The sequence below is a fragment of the Ambystoma mexicanum genome, chromosome 10 (genome assembly GCF_040938575.1).
Source record: "Ambystoma mexicanum isolate Mex_15411 chromosome 10, UKY_AmexF1_1, whole genome shotgun sequence".
In the NCBI taxonomy this organism is placed as follows: domain Eukaryota; kingdom Metazoa; phylum Chordata; class Amphibia; order Caudata; family Ambystomatidae; genus Ambystoma; species Ambystoma mexicanum.
The window spans coordinates 61502747-61522976 of NC_090932.1; the positions used below are offsets into that span (position 1 = coordinate 61502747).

Consider the following 20230-nt stretch of genomic DNA (forward strand, 5'->3'; position numbering starts at 1 on the left):
CAACCAGTGGAAACAACGGTAAATGGAAAGCAGCAGGCTGGTATTGTCCCCAACAGAAGCAACAGTCGATTGTACTCCGCGTCGCTCCACAAAGTTCCAGGAGTTTTAATGTCAAAGCTCCTCCTTCTCTTCTTCTTAGAAATGGTAGATAGACTCCTCTACCAGGGGAAACAACTGTAAATAGAAAGCAGCAGGCTGGTATTGTCCCCAACACAAGCAACACTCCACTGCAACATTATTATCATCCATGTTGGTACATGCTTGATACTCTCTGTACCTGAATTTTCAAATGTACGTAAATGTTAGTCATGGTTGCATGGGTCTATTAGCGGGTTCAATGCTGCTGCTAACAAATGTGAGGGTCTAGGAGTAAGAGGTGGGCACAAGGGTGAGAAAAGGGGGGGGAGTTGGAGGAAATCCTAGCTAACCCTAACTCTGCAAGGGGTTTTCCTGCCTAAATAAAACGAACTAGTGAAACCGTTGTTGTCAGAATGTCCAAAGGAAAGTTCGCCTTCCTGTCTCCACATCCTAACCTAACTTTCACAAACTAAACTCAACATAATGTATTAGGGTAAATGCCTCTTGGCTGTTTGCCTCCGGCCCAGGTTTCATAGTTCAAAACAAAGTTCCAAAAAAGTTGAAGAAAACAAACAAAGGTTCCACAAGACGCAAGGGGTTGATTCCCTTTCCTCAGAGTCTTTCCAGCCATATCTGAAATTGTCTCTGTATTTCCAGTCTTATAATTGCTCCTTTTCTCTGGTTGGTTGACCTGACTCTCAGGTCTTGCGATCAAGAAGGGTGGCTTGGACAACATTTCAAGCCACCTTGAAGGTTCCAGACCCTTGTTGAGCAGATCCGGATTCCAGGGACTGTGACGAAGAGGAACAGCTTGGTTCCCTTTCCCAAGCTGTGATGTGGGTCTCTGACTCTTTCTGGGCAAACCCGGCTTCCAGGTACTGCGACAAAGAAGATTAGACTGGTTCTTCCAACCAAGCTGTGATGTGGGTCCCCAACCCTATCTCAGATCCCCTCCTCGGTTCACTTCCAAGCCAAGCGGGGTACTTAACTCTCTTGTTCTCAACGTCTTTTCTTTCTGATTTCTCTTGCACCCAAAGCCTTGGTTTACTCACCTGCCAAGGGCTCTGAGTGTCACTTGTGCATGCACGTTTCTGTATTATTTGGTGGGTGCACTTTCCCAACATGGGTCCCAGAACCTGTTCATTAGATTAGTGTTATAGTTCTCTAACCATAGCCTTGGTTTACTTCCCTGACAAGGTCTGGGAATGTCACTCACATCAACAGAATCTGTATCCCTCTGGTTTCCACTTTTAATGTCTTTTGCAGTTTTGGGCACTTTTCGCACTCTCTGGGTCTCCCCAACCCTGGCATGAGCCACCCTTGGTACCTGTAGGGTCTTTGATGCCGTCCAATGGTTGTTCATGGTTCTCCCACGGTCTTCTCCAGCTTCTTTGCTGTAGCAGAGCCTTCTCCGGTCTGACGCAGGTCTCTGCAGTTGATCAGCAGTGGTTTCTATGCACCGCACCAGTCCCGGTTACCAGCGAACAGGCTTCTTCCTCACTGGTGTCTCACCTGCTTCACAGGCCTACACCGGGAGTGCTCCCTCTCCAACCACCACCTGCTTTGCTGCCCTGACCTTCCGTCCTCTGCCTGCCGAAGTCTCTGTCTGTCCCACGCCAAAGACTCCCTTGCTCTCTGCCTTTGAATAACAGCTGACCAATCAGCTTGTTCTGAAGGCTGGAGCGAGTATGTTCGTTCTCGATGGTGATCTTCATCACTTGTGGCCTCTTCCTCATCCACAACTATACTGGTTGCATGGGACATGCCACAGACATACATGGGAATATTAAGGAGTGGGGAATTAGGAGAGTTTTTTGTGAGGGTGGGAGGGTGAAAGGAATATTGCATTCTCCTAAAGTAGTCACTGGTCCCATTGGCATTTTACCTCCCTTCGAGATCCTCCAAGTTATTACCACCCCCACGGGGACTGTCGAGTAGCGGTTTCACCTCTCTGGCTTCATGGAAAGGGGCTCCCCCATGGAAGCAGTGATCATACCCTGGGATTCGTCACACAACGTATTCATTATTCTAAGTTATGCATAGGATCCAGATATGCTTTCAAAACTTGTACAATATAAAAAGGTGCTTCCTACAAAACTAGACTTGCGGTTGTTTTCTCATGATATACACTAGTGCCCCCTCCTGCTTTCTAAGTCCAGTACACTATTGGGGTACACAACTTAGATGTAGGGCTGAGAGGTGCATTATCAATGTAACATCTTCTGTCTTCTGGATACTGAACATCCTTTCCTAGCCCTGAAAGTGTATAGAGACATCCAGGACAGTCCTTAGAACTAAAGAGTAGTTTGGAACCCCCTGGCATACAGATGGCCGACAACATCCCTGTGCAGGTTACATGTAGATGAGAAGATCATGGCACATTTTTGATATGCCGCTTAAGTTGTGATCCCTCTTATGAGCCCTATGCAAATTCATACTGTCCTCTGGGGTCACCACCCATATGGCACAGTCCACATTGTATAATGCGCCTACGCTAAGGCCATTATGCAAAAGGAATGTCAGGCAAGAAATAATCTCTCACTGCCTCTGGTCTGTGTCTTTGAAAACTGGTTCAAAATGATGTGGAGTCCCACAAAGCTACCCACCTTTACACACAAAAGGGAGACAGATATAGTGTCATCCAATGGTGCAACAGAATGGTCCGCATTGCTCTTTCCTTATGAGCTGTACATTGTCACTGCGCCATGCGCACGAATGATTAAATTATCGTTCTCTCCCAAACGTTGTAACCAAAGCGTCTGTAACCACCTTGTCAGGGACGCTGCCTTGTGAAATTCCTGTTTAATTCACCGTACAGCTATGCCCTTCCTGTTCTTCATACGCCATTTTATTCAAAGCAGGAAAACCACAAGACAGTGTGACGCGTCCCTGATAAGGTAGTTACAGACGCGTTGGGATCTGTAACATAGGGCTCCAGAACCGCTAATAAGACGACGAACAGTGGCTGCTCAGCATCTTATTAGGAACCGGTATTGCCCCAATCCCCAGGCCTTGCCGTGCAAAGTCCGGGAAAAGTAATTTTGCACTGCAAAAATACACTTTGCACGGTTCCATGAATCAGGGTTTTTGTCGGCAGTGCAAAGACACTTTTCAGCAGTGCAAATTCACATTGTACCGTGCAAATATTCCATGAATCGGCCCCTAGAGTCGGATTCTCAAAAACGACCATAAATTTAAGAAAACGCAGAATAGGTATTTTTTTTTATTCGCAGTAGTTGAGAAAGGCGACCTGCACGTTTTAACGGGGCTGTGCAGCAGTGCAAAAGATGCGCCGGTCAGCCCCTTTGCATGCATGAGTGCCAACTCCTGACACTAATGTGTGACTGGATCCAGCACCTATGTGTGTGCTAGGTGGGCATAGCACAGTGACAGGCACTAGAATGTGCAGAAATGTCCCCTGATCTGCACTCAAAAGGAGTAAGAAATGGCAGTGGAATGTGCACCATTTTGTGAATAGGGGTGCATTTTGTGGCACAAGTGGCGAGATGCGCATTAATAACCCCAAAAAGAAGTTTTGACAGTATGGCCCATAGTATTATTTTCACAACTTTATTGAGTTCCTCAAAGAAGTTGTAAGAAAGATACTTCTGTGAATTCGGGACTTTGTGTTCAAGAAGAAGGCAATGGATAAGTGACTGTTTGATGAATTAATCCTGTTTCGTTGGAGACATGCAAAGGAAACACGTGCACTTCTTGTGGCAAACACAAACAGCCTTCTCTGACTTTGCTGTTTAACAGGTGAAGGATTGCTGACGTGGTCTCCAACAAGCTCCGCCCCCATCTACGCTATAGTCACAGCATCCAATATAAACATTGGGAAAGAGCTGCCACTCACCCTCGTGCTATGCAACTGCACCAATAATGCCACGTGTCTCTACGACAGCGCCACGACAAGGAGCTCCACCAACAGCAGCACATTTATGGTAATTCCTTTGACTTTTATTTTGTATCAGTGTGAGTGGTCTCTAAATCATGGATTTGTGAAAGGACCATGGGAAGGTTTGAGCAATCAGATATGCATCAAATATAAAATCTGTACATGTTCTCGGTTATGCATGAAAAGTACATGCAGAGATCCATCCCATGGGTGTGTCCACTTCCTTCCATTTACTTGGTATTACATTTACACATGTTGGGGAATTAAGGGAATTATGGGCCCAGAAACAGAGTTAAAGGCCCAGGCATAACCCAGGTTGCTTTTTTATGTGAAAAAGAAACAATTAGTTCAAAGGGTATATACATTGTGTATGTAAGTATTGCCTTTATTGGGCAGTCTTGGAGAATTGGCTGCACATACATAATCAGGGCCTGTTGACAGTACAAAAATCAACCTGTGGGGGGGGGTGGGGTGCCAGGTATATGGCTGTGGGTGCACTTAGACCTACTGGTAGCCTTAGAATGTGGTATTCTTTAGACTTCATTCTAGCTATGACTCCTGCTTCCCATACAGGGCCGTAATGGCTCACCAGCCTGAGCCTAGGCAGGCCTGAGCGAAGTGAGGACTCAGGGAGGGCTCACGGCCATTATTGCACAAGCCCAATCTCCTGTGAAAAAAAAAACAAGATAGCCGCCACCAAAGAAAGAAAATAGAAAAGGGACTCGTCAACCCGTTTTTTTCTTGACATTTCATTTTTTGCCCAAAACGTCATTGTTTCCCCAAAACGCTGTGCCAATAAGAAATTTTGTGGAACAAAATGTGATTGTTATTTAGCACAAATGGATGTGTGGTCACAAAAGAAAGCTTTTGTGTAGCTGTCCCTCTTTCAATAAATCGTAGGGCCTCACAGATTTAGTGGTATGCAGCTCATGCATATGGTTGCGTTACCATCCTTTAGGCGGAGACGGAGCCAGGGGAGCTAGGAGGAGTGGCTGCCCCCCATGACTCCCCCTGTTGCCCAGTGTGCCCCCCAGCCTCCCGCTGGCACCCTAGTCTCCACCCCTCAGCACCAAAAGCTGCCTCCGCACCTGCCTTCCGGGTACATGCAAGCCACATTCATTGCCTATTGCCCGACCTGTTCCTCCTCATCAAGGCGATCCTTTCTAGTTGTATGAAAGTAGGGGCGACACTTCCATCTTAGAAACAAGGCCGTCAAGCTTGCTAACATACTTCTTAAGAGCTCTGGCCTGCCACGGAGAAAGCAAACTTCCATGACTAGTATTGCAGAGCCCACAGTTGTATCAAAACGTGCCTAAAAGTCTGGATAAGTCACTCACCATGTGAACTAAGTGGCACAATTGTGCACACACACACACACACACGTGATCAACTACACATCCACCCACACAGATGTAAAAGGTAAACGACAACGGCATAGAGGGAAGTTACAGCAGGGCCTCAAATAGATGGCCATTGGTGATGAGTACGGGTGGGCACAACGGCTGGAATTCATTCAGAGGAGAAATTGGTGAATTGTGGGCGAAATATTCAGATTTCACCAATTTGGTACACTGAGCGAAATCGGCCATTTCAGATGTTTTTCCTGCACAAAATGTCACTTTTTTTATAAACATTTTTTGTTCCACTTCCCTCCAAGCCCCCATTTCATTTTTGATTTTTTGCATGAAATTTCACGCAAATAAGACATTTTGGGGCTGATTCATGGAATTATTTGCGCTGAAAAACGGGGATTTGTGCGCCATTCTGCCCGCGAATCCCCATTTGTTAAACAGGGATTTGCGGGCAGAATGGCGCACAAATCCACGTTTTTCGGCATAAATAATTCCATGAATCTGTTGAAAAATAGAAAATACTGAAATTCCGGACCAAAAACTGAAATTCGCCTAAAATGCGGCAAATCATGAAATAATCGACTTGGTAGCAAATTTAATTTGGTGGGTAATTTGCCAATTTCATTTTCCTGCCAGTAATTTCGCCCACTCCTAGTAATGAGAAGACAAAAAACAAGCTCTGTTTAGCCATGAGGCATCTGTGTCTTGCGGCCAGGCTCAAAGAATGTTAATGGGTGCTAACTACCCCCCAGGGGGAGACTCCTACTAAGAGTGCTATTTTTCATACAGACCGCCGCGTGCAGCTGCACCCCTGCCTGGACCGGAGACTACTGCACGGACGACTACAATGGGTGCTATGCAAATCCCTGCTATAATGCCAGCTCCTGCGTGGACAACGAAGCTCCCGCGACAAACGTCACCTGTGGCCCATGCCCAGCGGGAACCACGGGTGATGGGTTTAGCTGTGAAGGTATGTGTGCCAATGCCTTAATGCTGTTATTATATTTTATCAAACAGCACTGGAAATGGAAAAAATACTCTGAAATTTACCTTGGGATGGGGGCGGAAGCAATGGTGTAGGGGTGTAAACATGGGCGGTAAGTGATAGGTCTAAAATCACAATATGTCATGTCCAACTCCAAGCCTCAAGTGTCAGATCCATGTTGGGTTTTCAGGATACCCATCATTAATATTCATGAGATACATTTGCATACAATGATTCTAAATGCATGCAAATGTTTCCTTATGAATATTAATGTGGGATATCCTGAAAACCTGCCAGGATCCCGGCCCTCGAAGCTTGGAGTTGGACAACCTTGGGACAGATGACTTGAAAGGGGCACAAATAACATTATAAACTAATCTGAAAATGTTGAGCAAAAAGTGTATGCCCTCCATCGCATTATTTGCCCAATCCAGAATGAATGCCACAATTACCAGCATGCGAATAAGTCACACCTGATTGCGGTCATTGTTTCGCGCAGCATGCAGCGCTGTGCACCCCTCCCATTTTTAATAATACACCATTCCCATTGCCACACCACTTTGAATGATCCAGTCCCTGATGGGAATTCAGCCGCCTAACGTCAATTTCCTAATCTGGAGTAGAGATCTATTGACGTCGTAATGTCTCAGAGCGCTGCAGCGTATTACAGCGGCTGGTCCCAGTGCATAGGCTTTTGGAGTCCCTAGATTGGAAATCCCTGGACAGAATTTTTAACCAGATTTGGAATTCAGGGAGACCCGGCACAGTTCCAGCGCTGGTTGTATCCGCTCTGTTTTCAGAAGTGACACGCCACTGTGAGTTATATACATCATGTGTTCCATTGATTGACTTTAACCTGTGTTTTCCATGTGCCCTTTTAGACATTAATGAGTGTTTGCTGAACACATCAACGTGCCAGCAAATATGCATCAACACCAATGAAGGCTACAACTGCAGCTGTGAACCTGGATACCGCGTCAACGACACAAATTCCTCCGCCTGTGACGGTAAACCTCAAACTCTGTTACTGGGAAGCACTGACATCTTGATACTTACATTCAACTCACGTGTAGCGCATGGCCAGTGACATGGGATTCATTGTTTAAATTAAGGTCACTTTCATATTACATTGCTCCCTATAAACCAGCCGGTGTAAAATAATGAAAATATCGAAAACACTGTCGTTATTTTTTCATTTGTTATAAACACATGGAACCCTCATTTAAATCGGGCAGAATTGAGTCTGCCGATCATTTTGTTTTTAGTTGGGTTCAGTGACCATTGACGTTGGTGCCTTCTGTCTCTTACAATACACGTCAGGTCAATCTCTGGACTCTGTCTGAAAAAGATTTGACGCAGATGAAAACTGGCGCTAACCAAAAGCACTGCACCTTGTTTGAAGGCCTTGTGGGTGGGCCAGTCTTCATGGCTCTCCTGAAGTCTAAGTAGACCATTCCCAGGCTGTTTAGCTTAATGATCTATGGCCATCTAGTCACAAAAACCTTCATCGCTTCTGTCATTTATAACTTCCCTTGTTAAAGGACGCTGCAGTGACTCCTCCAACACGCTCTTTCAGAGCACTGGACGATCGTCCCCTTTATAAATGATTCCATTATTTCACCACCACTGATGGAGTTATGAGTTCAGACCTCTTCTTTTAATAATGAGAGGTTTGACCCACAGCCCCTTAACTCTTCTCCCAATGTGTATCATTCTACACCACTTGTTTATATTTTCTTGTAATTGTTAGATGGTTAAACACAATAACCATTAACAATCTAAATAGAAAAGCATTAAGATATACAAACAATGATCATAATACATAAAATTCTTATAAAACTCACAATTTCCTCACATATAAAAACAGCATTCCTACAGTACCTAGTAAATTTAATCAGATTCCTATTCCTATGTTTCCCACTCAAGATAAACTACTAAGTACATCAGTGTAGCCTCAGATTCTTCCAATTTCAATTTTTTTAAAAAAAGGTGACAACTGCAATAGCAATGGATGTAGCATGTGCAGCTACACAGGCTGACCAGACCAAGTCTCCATCACCCAATGCAAAAAGTCCAGAATTGGTTTTCAAATGATTGCACCCTGACCCCTGTAGGGTGGATGGGCAAACAACCGACAGATGTTTTAATGTTTCACATTCAGACTCCACCTTACAAAACCGACATCCAGTCTGGTCCGCCCTCAAATAACCAAATCAAGCCAGAATCTGTTTGGTCCTATACAGATTCCATCTAAATCGCAAAAATGCATCTCTTACAATCTTTGCTGGATAAAAAGCTAAAAAAGGTGCCCGCGTTCCCAATTTCTTATGATCCCCCTGCAGATGGATAAGTGAGGGATATGAATGCAATTTTTCTATTGTTTGAATCCAGTCATTATTAAATAGAAGTTTCTTGACCTTACAGGGATTGTCCCTTGAATCCATCAAGGAACTACTGATCTCAAGCAGAAGAGCACTACAGAGCGCATAAACATCATTCAGCCAAATACTGTCTCTTGCCTCCAAGATCACTTTCAAGTCCTCAAATAGTAAACCCATCGAGCGGACATAGGATCTTTCTCATCAGTGAGATAATTTCTTACTCTCAGGGATACTATACCCAACTCGTATCCAATTGTGTGTATCGGTACAGAGTTGGGTATGTGCAAGATCCTTTGCCAAATCAAAGCTCCAAGAGCTGGCAACTCATCCAAAGTTGATAGAGGACAAATGTCCATACCGTACAGGATTTCTGGCACAATTTTACCATCGTAAAACTTGATACACGGTTTCAAGGTATATTTACCATATCTGGAAGCCACCCTTACCAATTGGTTCACAAGTGCCGAGGTACGATTCTTAAGCCACTCTTGAAGCTTTGATTGACCTGGCTTAGATTGAAGCAGAAATCCCAAATAAATCAGCAAATCTACTTTCCCCACTTGCTCCAAACCAATACATCATTGAAAGGTGGTCTTTTTCCTGCCTTTAGAGCATTGCATTATTTTAGTATTTACTGGATTGATCTGGAGAGCACAATTATCCAAAAAGACAATAAATGCGTCAATTAACCTTTGGAGTGCTACCGGAGTACAATCAAAAATAAGAAAGTCGTCTGCGTAGGACAATCAAAAAGGCCTTACATGTTGCAACTTTGAGGTAATAAAGGCAGACGATTTTAAATGCTCTCCTATGTCCCACAGGTAAAGATTAAACAGGTAGAGTGCCAGTACACGCAACCCTGCCTGACACCACGAAACGTGGGAATCTTATAGGATAATGAACCAGAATGATTCAACCAGAATTTAGAATCCGAATAGAGGCCTGCTATCAGCCTTTAAAGACCAAAAGCGACTCCCCACTGATGAAGTTTAGGTCAAAGATGGTTGCGGTCCACAGCATCAAAGGTTAGGCTGATGGCGGCAATGAAAACTGTGTCATACTTTCCTTCCCATACAAGTTGTTGAATACTTTTAACAATCATGCCATTCAAAGATGTTCCCAGGTTCCTATAGAAACCGATTTGCAATTTTTCCAGTCTGCCCACCTCAAAGGCTTAGGCTGCCTGATGGGTCATCAGGATAGATGCAAAAACCTACAAGAGCTATCGGTCTATTATTGAGGGGGCTTGTTCTAACTCCCTTCATATAGATCAGCACTATGTATGAAGTGGACCAAGATGCTGGAAAGAAACCGAAATTCACCACACTTTCAAACAATATGGTCAGAGTTGCTGCCCATGCATCCGAATTATTTTTAAACAAAAAATTGGAACGTGTTTTGGGGCCAAGCACACAAGAACTAATCATCTTTATTACCTTGAGGACATTTTCATAATCAAACAATGATAAGTTACATTTATCATACAGACCCCAATCGTGCCTAGTAACACTTGTGTACAGGCGCCTTATAAAGGATTTATCATATCATATCATAATCAGATCATGAGAACACTACATCACTCATGGGTCTTGGGTATAGAGATGAAAAATGAGCGACCCAATCATTCTCGGTAACAGCATTAATTTTCATACCGGGCAGCAAGAGTTTCAAGTTATTCATTAGATGCTAAAAGACCTGAGCATTTTTATAAGTTAAGATGGTAAACATGGTTTCTGTGTCTTCTTGACTCCATTTCACTCGCCCATATCTAAGCCAGTTCATGTATGACTGACACGCTCCCCTAATCAGAATCCTCCTTATTTCAAGGGTGAGGTCTAGCTGTTTCTCTAGCAACTTAACAGCCTTCCTCATTGCACGCTTTTTCATTGCAACCTCAACATTATACACATGCAGATGTATATAGTACTTATGAGCCTGTCCTATGATGCTAGGGGATTGATTGAACTTTATTAATCCCTTTGTAAAGGCTTTAAAGTTATTCACAGAAAATGTGTAATATTTCCAGGCATCTGAGGAAGATTTCAAATATTCACAAGGGAACCATAAACCCGGTCCGGGAAAGCGGCATTCCAGGACAATCATTTTCTGGCCAAATTTGTTAACAAATCTGTAGGGCCAGGCTCTCCCAAGGCAGCAATAAGCATTCCCAATGCAAACAGGACCATCCCCCTCAAACACCCTGAATATTGTGTATCCCTACATTGCTTACTTGTGCACATTGACTCACACCCATCATTCTTCTTTTGGGAACTCATATCAATACATTCGGAATTTAAATCACCCAGAAGTATTATCTCTCCATCAATGTTTTTGTCACAACACTCATTAATACATTTTGGTAAATAATGTAGGATATCAACCAAAGCAGAGATTCTCTCATGCCAATAAACGTTAATGACTAAAAGATGGCAGATCACATTTCCCATTATTTGCACATGAGTCAATAGAGTTCCAAAGTAAGAGTCCACAGACATCACAACTACAACATCCTTCTCAGTTCTCGCCAAGGTCAAAAGGCCGCAATACGAGTGACCCATGTAACCTCGCCTGACCACCTGACATATCACTGTATAACCATGAAATAGGGTGAACATTGTAGCCAGGTCACCTGTAAACAAACCACTGAATGAGACTTCTCATCCTCTCCATCACTTCACCTCCTCTAAGCTTGGCCTGAAGAATGTTTACCCAGTCCTGTTCCTGAGATGCCAGATATTTGTGCAGGTATCTGTGCTATACTCCTTCGATTTATAGTCCACTAGATGGCCCTCGAATCCTTTTTAATTAAGTTGGACATTAGCTCATGTTTTTTCGTATATATGTCTGCACCTTCCGATGTCTCAGCCATAGTCTATACTTTTGCTTCAGACTTCTCATATCAGCCCGCTTCAAGTTGCCACTTTTTTTATTACACTTCTTCGCCGGCCTAAATTCAGATTTCAACATTTCACTTCTGTTAACAACCTCTCTATCAAAAATAGGCCGTTTGACATCCACTACCCAATTTATCTAATAAGACCGGGAAGGAGGCTGGAGTAACCCCCCACCCCACCCTTCTTTCTCCCATGGATAAACCATACCACCATCTTGCTAGCCTCGGATTTAATAATTATATGAAAATGCATAATTTTCCAAAAGGACATTATATTGAAGACATTTGATCAGCTTACAGCCATTTCTATCTCAATCGCCAGGTTTGTTTCATGTACTTGACAACCCCATGTACAACCTGAAATTACGAGGCTGAAATGCAGTCTGCACATCTGGCCAATGCAGAGCCCGGGTTCAGGTTAATCAGGATAGGTTGTAACAAATATCTTCTTGCACTTATATAAAGGGAAACAGAGTCAAGATAATCCAATATATATGTAGAGGTGAGGGTTGGCCTACCAGAGGAAGCTGTAGATTCTGGGTGTTTTTCCCGCCCTTCATTGTGTTCTTGTTAGCAGCCATTTTGTGGTCAGACATTTAGTATTATTTACATTGGTGTAGGTTTTTAAGGTCCGACGGTGGGATTGCCCTCTGGCAGGCTCTGCCACAAACCATAGTTGATCATTGCCAACCACAGTCAACCACTGCTGTCCATCGTCAACTATTGCCCAAATGTCCCGGAATGTCGGCAAACATGGTTGCCAAAAATGTAAGACATCACCAACTATGTTCAATCATTGCTAACAATAGACAACCATCTCCAACCATGACGGACTATTGTCACCCATTTCCACCCATGGTCAACCATCTCCAACTCCATCGCCAAACATTGATGACCATTCCTGAACATTGGCAACCATTGCAACCATTGGCAAACATTCTGGCCATTGCAAACATATTTAACTATCACCAATCACAGTCAACCATTATTATCAATCATGGTTGGCAATTGCCAACCACTGCCAGCCATCACCAGCTATCCACAACCATAGTCAACTACCCCCAAACATTGACAACCATTGCTGGCAGTGTTCCACTATTACCAGCGAATTCATATCACTCACCATGGGCGAACATTGCTGACAATAGTCAACTATTGCCAAGCATTGTTAACCATTACCAACCAAAAATGACCACTGACAACCATGATCTACCAACGCCAAACATGGTCAAACATTGCCACTTATTGTCTAACATAGTCCACTATTGTCAATGATCAACAACCATAGCAGACCATCACCAAACAAAGTTCATCATCCAACTCCATTGCCAACCATGTTGACCATCAACAACCATGCTCAACCATTGCCAGCCATGGTCAATCATATCTGATTTTTGACAAACATTTTCAATCATCCCTGACCATTGCCAACAATTACAACAGTCATCAACCATGCTCAACCCTTGCCAACCATATTAACCTTTGCCAACCATATTAACCTTTAACAACCATGCTCGATAATAACTTTTTTTTAGCAACCATTGCCAATCATTCCCTAACATTACCAAATATCATCAGCCCTCGTCATCCATGGGTGATCACAGCAACACATGGCCAGCAATTGTCAACCATGCCCAGTCATAATCCATCATAGTCGACTATCCCCGAGCATTGACAACCATTGCCGACCACGATCCACCATCACCAGTAAATTCCTCACACTGGTCGACCATTGCTGACTACTATTGCCAAACATTGACAGCCATTACCAACCATGATCAACCACCATCAACCAAGATCGAATATTGCTAGCAATGGTCGACCATTGACAACCATTGTCAAACAGAGGCACCTATTGACGACAATCACCAACTGTGGCTGATATTGCCAGACAGGGTTGGCTATCACCAACTGCTTTCCCAAAGGTGATCAACCATGTGCTCGACCATTGCCAACCATGGAGATCATTGTCAATCATGGTCGAAAATCCTGAATTTCAGCAACTATCGACAGCTATCATTGCCAAGCAGGTCAAATATTCCTAACCACTGCAACCATCACCAATTATACTCAACCATTCCTGAATATTGGCAACCATTGTCAACCATAGTCAACCATCGACAACCCTATCACCACCCATGATCGACCATCACAGTCCATAGTTAACAAGGGTCAATCCTCATTAACTATGAAACCTCATGGTTGACTATCGCAAAGCATTGTTGACCTTTGCCAATGATGGCTGTACATCAGCAAACATGGACTAGCATGGTAATGCAGGCAAATGTACATCATTATTTCGTAAAAGATAATGTCGAATTTGAAAATCACGAATTCGGCATGCCGTATCGAAATAATCAAGCACATCACCCTGCACCTGCTATCCCACACCCTCCACCCCCCTTACCACCCAAACGTACCTCTGCGGCCGACTTACCTGCTGCTCCTCTCCACGGCTCTATCCCTGCAACGCGAGTTCTGCCTCCCCATTGAGAGGTGGAACTTCCACCGCAGGGTGCTTCTTTTTTCTTCTTTTTAAAAAAAACACTATTTGTCCCCTGCAGTCCTTTTTAGGAAAGTGGGGGACTCCCACACCACCCATTATTGTTGAGTAAGGAGAGCGGCGGACTCCCCGGCAACCTCCACTCCCCTTACTCGTCATTTATGTTTTCGTTTTTTTCCGGTATCAAATTCGGCATTTTCTCGCACTTGATTTTTTTGCCGAGCATTTCGATGGATCCGAATGCAGGCCACCTCCCCAGTGTCTCTCCCTGGGAACAGGGAGGAGGCCTGCGTAACAGAAGTCCCTTTAGTAAACGCAACATGTTTGCCTTTTCCAATGCTTTGCTTGTACTTGGTTTGGTGTTTAATGCACTCGTCTTGCCCCTTTTCTTTCTATCTATAACTAGGCTGTTCATCTACTTTTCAGACTTTCTCCTCGATCTTCTATCGCAGCTGCTCTTTCTACTGCTGCTATTCCATCAGTTGAGTTGAGTTGCGTGCTCTCTTTCATCCCCTTCCCATTGTCTTTAAATGTCTCCATGGTTGGCTCCCCCTTTCTTGCTTCTCTTGGCTCTTTCTATGTCCCTCTCAGCACTTGCCGTCTGGCGGTCCCCAAAACCCTTTGTGCCTCACCCCGTGTCTGCTCTTTCTCTCTTCTTGCCCCTCTTCACTGGAACTCCCTTCCTCTCTCAATTCTTTCCTCTTCTACCTACTGTCTTTTTCGTATCCGACTAATCCTCTATCCCAGTCTTCCGACTCACGATTCATTCATCCCATTGCTCACTTATGATTGTGGCGCTGTTTTTGGAATTTGGTTATGGCGCTTTGGTGAAAGCGTGGTATGAATTCCAATAAAAACAAATCCCCAGACCGCACATGACAGATGCGGCCCAGGCAGTATAAATCCCCTGACCTCCCTCAGTTCCTTACCTTATTGGTGGGGGGTGGAGTTACCTGCCCCATGCTGGCCTGGCTGCAATCTTCCCCGGGCCACACCTGGCAGATGCAGCCCAGCCGGCCTCCCAGGAGGCTTCTGACCGCCACGCTATTACCTTGGCGGGTGGCACCTGACAGACGTGGCCCGGCTGGTTTCTAATCCCTTGCCCTTACTCCTCATTTGTACAGGGTTGGTAGGATCTTGCAAATTTTCAACAACCACTCCAGGGAGGTGCTCTTTTTTTACTCCACCTTTATGCGACACACATGGCACATAATAGCTTCACAGACCACGCCTTCATCCGCACCAGGCTTTTATGGACCTGTAAACCTCATTGAATGCCCTCGCTGAGCTCGGGCCTTTAACTCGGTCTTCAGGGCCCCTAACTCCTGGTACGACTCAGTCTCGGTTTAGAAAGCTTAATAATATATCATTAATGTCCCCTCCCTTTTTGCATGTGTTTGCACATTCAGTGTAGAGTAGCTGGCATAGTGGAGTGCCCAGATTGCCAGAGAGCTGGTTTATAGTGACCACTGTAACATGTGGGGGGGGGTCCTTATGAAAAGTCTTTGCCAAGCTGCACACCCCATGTCTAAGAGAGGATCCAGGAGACCAGCTCGATGTGGTTGCCTCAGCCCCAGTGTTTTGTAGGTACTTTGCCCCCCCCCCCCCCCGCCTCCCGCACTCCCCCGGGGTTTCCAGAAGAGTCCTAAGGTGTACACGAGGCGACAATGTCGCTGGAAAGGTCTGCACACGACAGTAACTTCCTTTTCTTTAATCAAATTGCACCTGTGCGTTCTACATGGCTAATTCCACATCTCTTTGTTTTCTGGTTTTGCAACATAGACATCGATGAATGCAACGAGAACAACACCTGCAGTGCAAATAGTGTGTGCATTAACGCGCCAGGGAACTATTCTTGCGAATGCCAGGATGGCTACGAAGGCAATCCCTATCTGTTCTGTGCTGGTAAGTACCACGCTCTTCTGATTGAAATTATGTTTCCAAGCAGAGAATTGGCACACGGCAGGTTTCACACAGCGTTGCCACTGGGTTCTCAAAGGTTGGGTTTACTCCCTGACAGTGGCTGACGAGGCACTGTGGGGCGCCCTAGCATTCACACGGTGAGCGCTGATCATTTTAAGGGCCGCTGGGTGATGATGATGATAGGTTATTTATAACGTGCTTAATACCCAGAGGTTTCTAAGCGCGGACCCGGGGATCAAACCTGTGGTGCTCTGCGTCGTCTTGCTTCCTAGGCGAGCGCATTGCCATTGAGCTATCCTCCCAAGACAAGGTCAGCTTTGTAATGTAGAGCCCAGATCGGGCAATGAGTAGGGCAACCTTAGGTGCCGATTCACAAGCCTTTTTCCATTGCTAGCTTTTACGTAAACCCGTAAGACTGTGCAACGTACTGATGCAAAAATCACACCCGATTCACAAAAGGACGTATGAGTGATGCACACAAAAAATGTCCACTTTTCAATTGCTTTACTCCAAGACCAGCAAAAGTGTGTGTTGCCAGAAGTATGTTAGGGAGGTGTGTTTGAGTCAAGGGGGCGTCTGAGTGTGGAAGTGGCACACACAAACAGACGTGCAGCTCTGCATGTACTCACACATCTTCAGAGGTGTCTTAGGAACTTTTGTGGGGAGAATTTACGCTGGAACGGTCCACACGTAAGTGGTGGGTCTGTAAACTCGTGGTGTAAGAAGATATATGTGTTGTACAAATATTCTGGATGGAGATTTAAAAGTATTAAAAAGCCTGCTGCACGATTTTCTTTTTTCTTGTGTTACCACCAATCCTAGGAGTATGTTTGCACGTTCTGTGGTCACGTGCAACTGACACACCTTTATGAGAGTAGTAATTTACTTAGGGGTGACATGAGAGCAAGGAAGGGATTGTTTATAAGTCATCCTATGAGAATGTAGCAGCGAAACATGCAGAGTGGAAGGAGTTTCATGACTGAAATGAGAATGTGCAAATTGTGCATCGTGAAAAGTAGACTGTTCCGCGCAAGTAACATGTGTCCCACTCTAAATTAGGCATGTGCCTTACTTTAAGAATGACCACACTTGGCTACCAAAAAAGTGTTCTTGACGTGTGTAAATGAACAACATATGATTTGGGAAACACTTCCTCAGATTTTCCTAATATTCCTGATCAATATATAGAAGAGTTAAGATAAATAATAATACTACTAGTACTGCCACTGCTACTACCATTATTACTTCATCTGCTACAACTAGTGCACACTCTGTGACTATCATCCGTACTGCCACTACTACTACTCTACTAGTGTTATTATTATGATTACTCCTATCGCTATACATATTATCACTTATACAACTATTGATACTACTTCTACTACTGCTACTAATAATACAGTTACTTCTTCTAATATTGATACTGCTACTAGTACAATTACCAATACCACTATTGGCACTAGCAATGCCAATACTACTATTACTACTACAACCATGAGTCATTTTACTATTACCAGTATTACCCTTACTACAGCTGCTATTGGTATAACCACTAATATTCGACACCGGGGGAAACTGCCAGAGCGACACCGGTGGAAACTGTCAGAGCGACATGTGGTTAGTGGAGCACATTTCTTTGGGAATCAGCGGTGTGCTCTGAGATGTGCTCGCCCCTCTTGTGAAAGAAATGTCCTCAAGCGGCAAAGTTTAGTGGGTGGGAAGAACTTCATGTGTAAAGCGATTACTGCATGCAAGCATCGGCACCCTCTGCAAAATGGGGGTATTTTACCAATGTGTGTGCACTCGTGAAACGTGCATGTGGAAAACAAATAATGGGTAGGGGCAGTCCTGGAAATGGACAACATTTATGGTGGGAACTCCGCCCACCTCCCACTTCAAGCAAGGGGTGTGATGAGGCGGGGAGGGAGAAATTGCCAGTGATGTGGGAGGGGATGAGGGCGGAGCCCAAACCCAGTTCTAGCTGATGACCTCAAGGAATGAGTCGAGTGCAGCGGGCCGTGGGGGGTGGCGGTGCACCTGCACATATACCGAATCCTGGCGATTTGCATAAAAGCAAAGAGCCTTTTGGGAAGATGAGAATGACCACATCATTGTATATTTACAATATGCCAGTGAAAGTGATTCAGGCAATAAAACTTCTGATTAAGTTTATAAACACTGAGTTTGCTCATGTCATTCGTCAACCTGCTCCCACCCTAACAGAAAAAGGTCTGTAAACTCCGAGACATATATACCTTCTTGGATATTGGCTAATTGTGGTTTTCAGGATTGGGTTGCATAGCATTGTGCATCTACACGAATCCCGTGTTCTCTACAAGATCAGCTCAGGAGATTGCACAGCTTATCTGCAACTACAACACTTGGGAGCACGTCCTGTAGAATGCAAGCCAGGCCTTGGTGTTTGAGACTCCATGGCATCGCGTTCTGGCAAGACAAACTTTGCCAAAGCACCGCTCTGTCTTAGTTCGTCCCAATTCCTCCACGGAATATGGGAGCATTGTGTTCAAAAGAAAATGTGTGAATTTGGGCGCTGCAATATAGGAATTCTGAACAACACTGGCAGAGCAGTGTTCTTCTGCATAACTCTACGTGTTCTTGTGTATTAGGGAAAGGAGGGTGTCCTGTTACAGATGGACCTGATCACTACTTCTTGGTGATGTTGTTCGCTGCTGCATTCTGACCACTCTTGAACGCATTCTCTGTTTTTAGATATCCACGAGTGTTCCAGAAACCCCAGCATCTGTCCGAACACGTCCTTATGCAATAATACCAACGGGTCATATGCATGTAACTGCCTACCTGGGTACAATGGCCCCAACTGCACCGGTAAGTCTGCACGGAAATCCTTAAGAATCTCCAGCACGCATTATGTCTCTGCACCCCCAATTCCTGCCGTGCCGAATCTCCTGGCTCTAGCTTCCCTACTGCCAGAACTCCAAACACCAAGGAGACCTTCTTGCCATTAGCACCTTTTATAATAAGACATGGGGCCTCATTACGACTCAGGCGGTAAGTTACCAGAGATTGTGGCTTGAAGGATAGAATCCCTTATCCAAGCCTCTGCCATGGAGGGAGTCAGATAAGTGAGGCTGCAGGACTTGTGAGGCCCTGGACTGATGGTCAATCTGGAGTTTGAAGGGACGCTGAATACACTATGGGCCAGATTCCTGGAATTTTTTGCATGGTGGAAACTCACTTTGCACTACTGAAAAGTGACTTTCCACTGCTGACACAAACCCTAATTAATGGAACTGTGCAAAGTGTCTTTTTGCAGTGCAAAGTCACTTTACACTTCAAAAAAACACTTTGCACTGCTTACCCGGATTCATGGAACCATGCAAAGTGTATTTTTGCTGTGCAAAGTTACTTTGCACTGCAAAAATACACTTTTCTCTGTTCCATGGATTGGGGTGTTTGTTGGCAGTGCAAAGTCACTTTGCACCAGTGAAAACTCACTTTGCACCTTGCACAAAATCCCTTGAATCAGGCCCTATGTCTTTTTCACAGAAATCAAACAGGGAAAATGTCGACAAGTTTAATGTTATCTAATGTGCAAAGCTGATCCAGTCCTCCAAAGAAGCATCACCCAAAAGATTAATCTTCAAAGAAGGTTAGTTATTGTAAAAACTTTAACAATTCAAGACAAAATTGGAATCACTTATAACTGCACTAAAATATAGCTACGCATCAATGATTTAAAAACATCACATTTGATCAAATAAAACCTCTCAAGTTGCAGTTGGAGAGTCAGTGGATTTGGAGAGTGTCTGGGGGGATTTGCAGAGCTGACAGAAAACAAAACAAAAATCCCACCGCCAATGGGAGGTGGGTTCATTGATGTTGCTGGAGAGGGTGATTGTGTGGATTTAAGAGAAAGAGAGGGGGAGAAAAAGAGGAGGCATACATGCATATTAGCTCTGGAGGTGGGGAAATGGAACGCTTAATGAAGAACAAAATAGAGGAGCTTTCTTTCTGTGAACTGGGAAAGGGTGGAGAGCGGAATCTGGGAGAAAGGGAAAGAGATTGCGAATTTGGAAGAGTTTGCTGAACTCACTGTGGTGTGTTTGCAGGGTAAAGTGCTGATAATATACTCAGCAAAGCATCCAAACACTGCAAAACAGGCCGGCTCTTGTGCATCCAAGACCAGTCGGCAACAATGGTATGGGTGTTGGACTACTGAAACACATAGACATTAA

At 44.5% G+C, this 20230-nt stretch overlaps 1 protein-coding gene across 1 annotated transcript in view; it reads left to right on the forward strand.

Moving 5' to 3' along the window:
• LOC138492809 (uncharacterized) overlaps positions 1–20230 on the forward strand; it is a 469421-nt gene that overhangs the window by 146271 nt on the left and 302920 nt on the right. Inside the window, exons 30-34 of the mRNA XM_069620163.1 lie at positions 3838–4022; positions 6118–6298; positions 7195–7320; positions 15873–15995; positions 18744–18860. Coding sequence (XP_069476264.1) covers positions 3838–4022; positions 6118–6298; positions 7195–7320; positions 15873–15995; positions 18744–18860 — 732 coding nt within the window. The remainder of the gene's footprint in view (positions 1–3837; positions 4023–6117; positions 6299–7194; positions 7321–15872; positions 15996–18743; positions 18861–20230) is intronic.